The sequence below is a fragment of the Mus caroli genome, chromosome 5 (assembly GCF_900094665.2).
Source record: "Mus caroli chromosome 5, CAROLI_EIJ_v1.1, whole genome shotgun sequence".
Classification (NCBI taxonomy): Eukaryota; Metazoa; Chordata; class Mammalia; order Rodentia; family Muridae; genus Mus; species Mus caroli.
The window spans coordinates 117,616,151-117,622,098 of NC_034574.1; the positions used below are offsets into that span (position 1 = coordinate 117,616,151).

Genomic DNA, 5,948 nt, shown 5'->3' on the forward strand with positions numbered 1-5,948 from the left:
CTGGAACTCACTCTGTAGACCAGGCTGGCCTCAAACTCAGAAATCCACCTGCCTCTGCCTCCCAAGTGCTGGGATTAAAGGCGTGCGCCACCACCGCCCAGCCTGTGGGTGTGTGTTATGGAGGGTTATGCTACAGTACATATGTAGAGAGGTCAGGGGCCCACTTGCAGGAGCTTCCAGGAATAAAACTCCAGTTACCAGGCTTGTCAGCAGACACCTTCCCACGCTGAGCCACACTGCCAGCTCTCGCTTGTTTATTGAGTGACAAGTCTCACTATGTAGTCTAGGCTCACCTCCAATTTAAGGTAGTCCTCCTGCCTCAGCTTTCCTGAGTGCCAGGATTGTAGGCACAAACCACCACCCCTGGTTTATAATACATACCTTAACATTGTAAATTTTAGACAAATGATAGGCAGGTTCGCTGGTACCCAGGGTCTCCCATTTCTGCAGGAATATGGTTGAATTTTGTTGTTGTTGCTTTTGTTCATCTGTTTTGAGAGTCTTTCTCTATAACCTTGGTTAGCCTACAACTTGCTGTGTAGCCCAGGCTGGCCTTGAACTCACCAAGATCTGGCCTGTCTCTGTCTTCGAGTGCTGGGATTGAAGAGCAGTTGTTAGTGCTTTGAGGCGGGTCTTGCTGGCTGTGAGCTCACCGTGGGTGTGGGGTACACCCCCGGCCTCGTCAGACTTGCTTGTCTTAAAGTCGGTGTGGCACACAGAGCTGTACACTTTGTTGCTTTTGTTCTGAGCTAGGGGTTCACATGGCTGCAGGGGACCTGGCACTTGCAATCTGGCTTCTGCTTCCCAAGCGCTAGACAGACAGACAGACCTGTCCAATTGAACAAATCAAAACAGAGCCCTTCAGAACAAATACATACTGTCTAATCTTGCTGTAAAATCTTGGGAGGTAAATACACACCCGTGAACTTAACCACCACTGTACAGGGAGGCGGAGGTGGAGGGGGTCAGGGGTTACAGGGCCGCCTAAGCAAACTCACAGGTCATCAGGCAGCCATCGGTGACCCTCAAAAACCAAAGCAACACAAGCAAAAACAGCTGTGAGGGACACCGTTCTGCGGAGGCTTTTTTGTCATGTGCTCCCGGGGGTCTCTGCACCATCACTAGAATTACATAATCAGGATGGCTCCAGCCAAGCTGTACCCGGTCTGTCACTAACTGCCCTTGGAGCTGGTTGTATTGTCGACTGCGGTAGTTGCCCCTCTTGGGATTCCTAAGGTAGTACTGAGGGTGGTGCCACAGGCCAGCAAGCCTAGCCCTGGGAAGGAAAAGACTAAGACTGACGATTCTTGTGGTAAATATTATTTGGGGGTTTCTACCCTACCTTGGATCATTTAGTTACCAAATAAAAGAAAAAAAAACCTTTATATTTATAAGAAGTCTTAAAGCAGTAAAGCTGGGTAGATATCTACCCTCTGTCTACTGCTTGCTGTGTTCTGCCTGGACCTCTCCTATTCCAGCAGGCTGCCACTCACTGCTCTGCGCTCATGATGCACCCAGCCCTTGGAGATTTCCTTCTTCCTTCTCTCTCTTTCCCTCCCTCATGCTGCCTGCCTCAGACCTCAAGCCCAGGACCCAAATCCCCGCCTGCGTCTCTTCTGCCCAACTATAGGCTGTGGGCATCTTTATGAACCAATCATGGAAAGCTTGAGGAGGGCAAGGATTATACAACCAAAGCTGGTGTGTGTGAGGACCCGCTTGTCTTGGAGCAGCCAGGTTTTGGGATACAGTATTTAGCATTTTAATACATAGCAGCACCAGACCAAGCCACTACGGAGTCTCACTGTGATTGGAAGCTAGGCTGGTCTATGCAGTGAGAATCTCTGTCGTATCAAAAGAGCTGGGCCAAGTGTAGTGGTGCACATAGATGCACACACATACATGGAAGCAAAACACGGTGCACATGAAAGAAAATAAAAATATTCCTAAAAGCAAAAAACAAGGGGCTGGGGAGATGGTTCAGCCCTCTTCTGGTGTGTCTGAAGACAGCTGCAGTGTTCTCACATACATAAAACAAAACAAAACAAAACAATAGGGAGCTCTGGTTTATGCACAGTCAGTTCATCAGAGCTACTCAGTGAGACCCTGTCTCAAAATAACAAACCAACCAAAAAGAAGTAGGTAGCAGGGCATGATGGCACTCCCCCTCTAATCTTAGGACTCAGGAGGCAGAGGCAGGGGGATCTCTCTGAATGTGAGGCTAGAAAGCAAACCAAACATACCAAATATATTCTGTGTCAGTGGCGTCTTAAACAATCCAAATTTACACTTTATGCACAATTTTAATCTTGTTTTTGAGGTACTGGGGATTGAACATGGGCCTCACACATCCCTGCTCCCTCTGAGTAATGGGCCCAGCCCTACTCTGTTACTTTTTAAACATTTGAGACAGAGTCCTGCCATGTAAGTAGCCCAGGCTGGTCTTGAACTTTTGATCCTCACGCCTCATCCTCCTGAGAGCCTCATAGCTCTCTAGCTCTGGGCCTGGTGTGATGACATTCCCACTGAAGCTCACTCCTTCTCGGGCTGGAAGAGTCTGACTGAGCTCCACTGGAGAGCTGACTAAGGGACTTTGTGATCGTGCAAGTGTAGGGAACGAGGTGTATGTGTGTGAGTGTGTATGTGAGTGTATGAGAGAGTATGTGTGTTATGGAGGCTTGTATGTATATGGTGTAGGGTGCGTGTATGTGTACGCACATGTGAGAGTGTGTGTGTGATTTTTTTTTAAGATTTATTTGTTATATTTATTTATTTGTTATTTGTAAGTACACTGTAGCTGTCTTTTAGTGTCTTTGGTGTGTCAGATCTCATTATGGATGGTTGTGAGCCACCATGTGGTTGCTGGGATTTGAACTCAGGACCTTTAGGAGAGCAGTCAGTGCTCTTACCTCCTGAGCCATCTCTCCAGCCCCAAGAGAGTGTGTGTGTGTGTTATGGAGGATTGTATGTATATGGTGTAGGGTGTGAGTGTGTGTGTGATTGCTCATGTGTGCACATACCTGTGGAAACCAGAGGATAATTAATACCTTAGGCACCATGCACCCTTTTAAATTTTCCTCTCTCATGCAACCTGCAGGCTGGGTAGGCCTCCGCAGGCTATCTGGTGAGCCCCAGGGATTGCCCTTCTTCAGTCTTCCCAGCAGTCACAGGCCACCACACCCGGCCTTTCTATGTAGGTTCTCCAAGTGGAACTCAGGTCCTCCTGCTTGCGGTCCACGCATTTTACCAACTGAGCCCTCCCCACAGTTCCACGGAGCTCTTCTTGCACCGCCAAGCACTTGGGGAGGAGACTAAGATGCATTGCTTTCTCGTCTGTCTCCTGTGTTGCACGCTGGTGGCCTCAGAGTGCATGTCGTCAGGTTAGCTGGGAGCTGTGCCCAGCCTCACAGTGCCAGCTTGGGTACCCTTGTTACCCTTTTTTCTGTTTTTCAGGACTGTCAGCCAGAAGTAAGAGAGCTGTTTGCACAGTCCTGCTTCTCCGGCGTGTTTGGAGGGCACGTAAACCCTCTGTCCCATCATCACTGTGCTGTCAGCACCACTCACCAGACTCCTGACTGGTTTCCCTTCCTGTGTGTGCAGTCGCCACCCTCTACCTCGCCGTTCCTTGGTCACTTCTACCATGGTGCCATGTGAGTACCTGGACTGCCTGGGAGGGGCCTGCTTCCCAGGGTCGCCAGGTCTCCTTTTACTGGGTTCTTGACTTGGCTCACATTTTTTTCTCTGTACCGTAAAGGTTGTGGTTAGGGAGACCATGTCTGACATTTCTCCCCAAGTGTCAGAAAGAACTGAGAAACCGCCCCCAGCAGATCCAGCCAGCACTTAGCAATGACTTTCCAGCATGGGGGAAGGAGCCAAGAGCCCCAGGGATTTGAACTTCCTGTGTCTTATAGTCCTGTATCATTGAAAACTTTGTAACTATGATCTTCTAAATTAAAAAGGAAAATGAAGAGCAGGGGTTAGTGCTGTCGTTTCCCTGTAACCCCAGCAGGCTGAGACAGGATCAGTAGATCAAGGTCGCCCTTGGCTACACAGAGAGTTTGCGGTCAGCCTGGGCCGCATGAGACCCTATCTCAAAGCAAAAATACAGCTGAAGCGTTACTGGTCTTCTTTGTTTTTGTCCTGGGGTAGGTCTCGGGCCTGTGCTCAGGCTAAGCAGGCCCCCTGCGGGCCCACTGATCAAGTCTCTTGGTCTCTCAGTTCCCCCAGACATTCCCCGGGCTTTGAAGCCCATTTGCACTTCGACCTAAGAGACTTCGCTGATGCCAGTTACAAGCAAGGAGATCCCATTATGACCACAGAGGGGTATTTTACCATCCCCCAGGTAACACCTTCCCTTTCTTTCTTTCTTTCTTTGATTTCTTTTTTTTTTTTCTTTCCTTCTTCTTCTTCTTCTTCTTTTTTTTTTTTTTTTTTTTTTTCTCAAGACAGCGTTTCTTTTTATAGCCCTGGCTGTCCTGGAGCTCACTTTGTAGACCAGGCTGGCCTTGAACTCAGAAATTTGCCTGCCTCTGCCTCCCAAGTGCTGGGATTAAAGGTGTATGCCACCACGCCCAGCTTTTAAAGATTTATTTATAATATGTAAGTACACTGAAGCTGTCTTCAGACACCCCAGAAGAGGGAATCAGATCTTGTTACGGATGGTTGTGAGCCACCATGTGGTTGCTGGAATTTGAACTCAGGACCTTTGGAAGAGCAGTCGGTGCTCTTAACCACTGAGCCATCTCACCAGCCCAACACCTTCCATTTCAAAACTCGGATTTAACTACCATTGCCCCTAAGGATCTCCCTCTAAGTGGCTTATTTGCCTCTTGTGCATTAATAGTGTCTAGACTGAAAAGACTCCTTCTCAACCCATCTCTTTGTTAAGTGGACATGGGAATGTGTGTAATGGAGCGGGAGAGTCTCTGTGTGGGCTCTAGAGGCTGTGGTCAGTCTCCAGGTCATTCCCTATCAGTGTTTTATGCTTTTGCTGTGCTGGGGCTGATACCAAGAACCTTGTGTATACCAATCAAGGCTTCTCCACTCCCAGCCCCCAACCCTTTCTAAGAAGCTCTGAATATGTGGTAGAGTATAACACTAAGAATGTTAAAACATAGCTGGGCAGTGGACTCAGTTTGTAGACCAGGCTGGCCTTGAACTCACAGGGGTCTTCCTGCTGAGATTAAAGAGGTTCTAGCCCTGTGAACCAATTTTTATGTTATTGAGACTGCCTGGGGGTAGGAAGTGGTGCTTAGCAGTAGACGTGATAGTTTTCCCATGTAGGGCCCTGGCTTTCCCATCTCCCTCCAAAATCAAGTTGTGATGAGAGTGGCACGGAGGTCAAATATGCCTCATGATTTGTATGGTTAGGGGACATGGCCAGGGTCTGTCCTGGGTGACCTAAGAACACTTAACTATTGGTAGTGGCTTCCAGATCTTAGCTCCCTAAAGTTGGTCACCGTGGGTACTTACTGTAGACATTATCCAGCAATAGGGCCAGACAGAAGAGAGCAACTTGGAGTAGCCCCGAGGTAGGGTCTCATCCTGTAGCACGTGCTGGTCCCGAGTTCAGAGCACTCCTGCCCAAAGCTCCTGAGTGCAGGGATTGCAGGCTGGAGCACCAAGCTTGGAGGAAAGACTTTCTAAGACGGGAGGAAGAAATCAATTGTCCCTTGCCCTCAGGTGTCTCTAGCTGGGCAGTGTCTACAAGATGCTCCTGTGGCTTTCCTGAGGAATTTTGACAGTATATGTACCATGGACCTGGAAGTGCACCAAGGACGAGATAAAATTGTCCTCGAGAACACGAAGATCCGCACAACAGGAGGTAGGCTACCTTTATCGTTAGAATGGTGTAGTTAATAGAGAAACCCCTCTTCTCCCGTGTGTAAGCCACTTTCTTAGCATCTGGTGATGGCCTTTTCTTTTCTTTTCTTTTTTTTTCTTTTTTTTTT

The 5,948-nt window shown here is 48.5% G+C and overlaps 1 protein-coding gene across 1 annotated transcript in view; it reads left to right on the forward strand.

The window, feature by feature from the left end:
* Tctn2 (tectonic family member 2) overlaps window positions 1-5,948 on the forward strand; it is a 32,184-nt gene that overhangs the window by 5,680 nt on the left and 20,556 nt on the right. Inside the window, exons 6-8 of the mRNA XM_029477800.1 lie at window positions 3,451-3,647; window positions 4,216-4,339; window positions 5,680-5,821. Coding sequence (XP_029333660.1) covers window positions 3,451-3,647; window positions 4,216-4,339; window positions 5,680-5,821 — 463 coding nt within the window. The remainder of the gene's footprint in view (window positions 1-3,450; window positions 3,648-4,215; window positions 4,340-5,679; window positions 5,822-5,948) is intronic.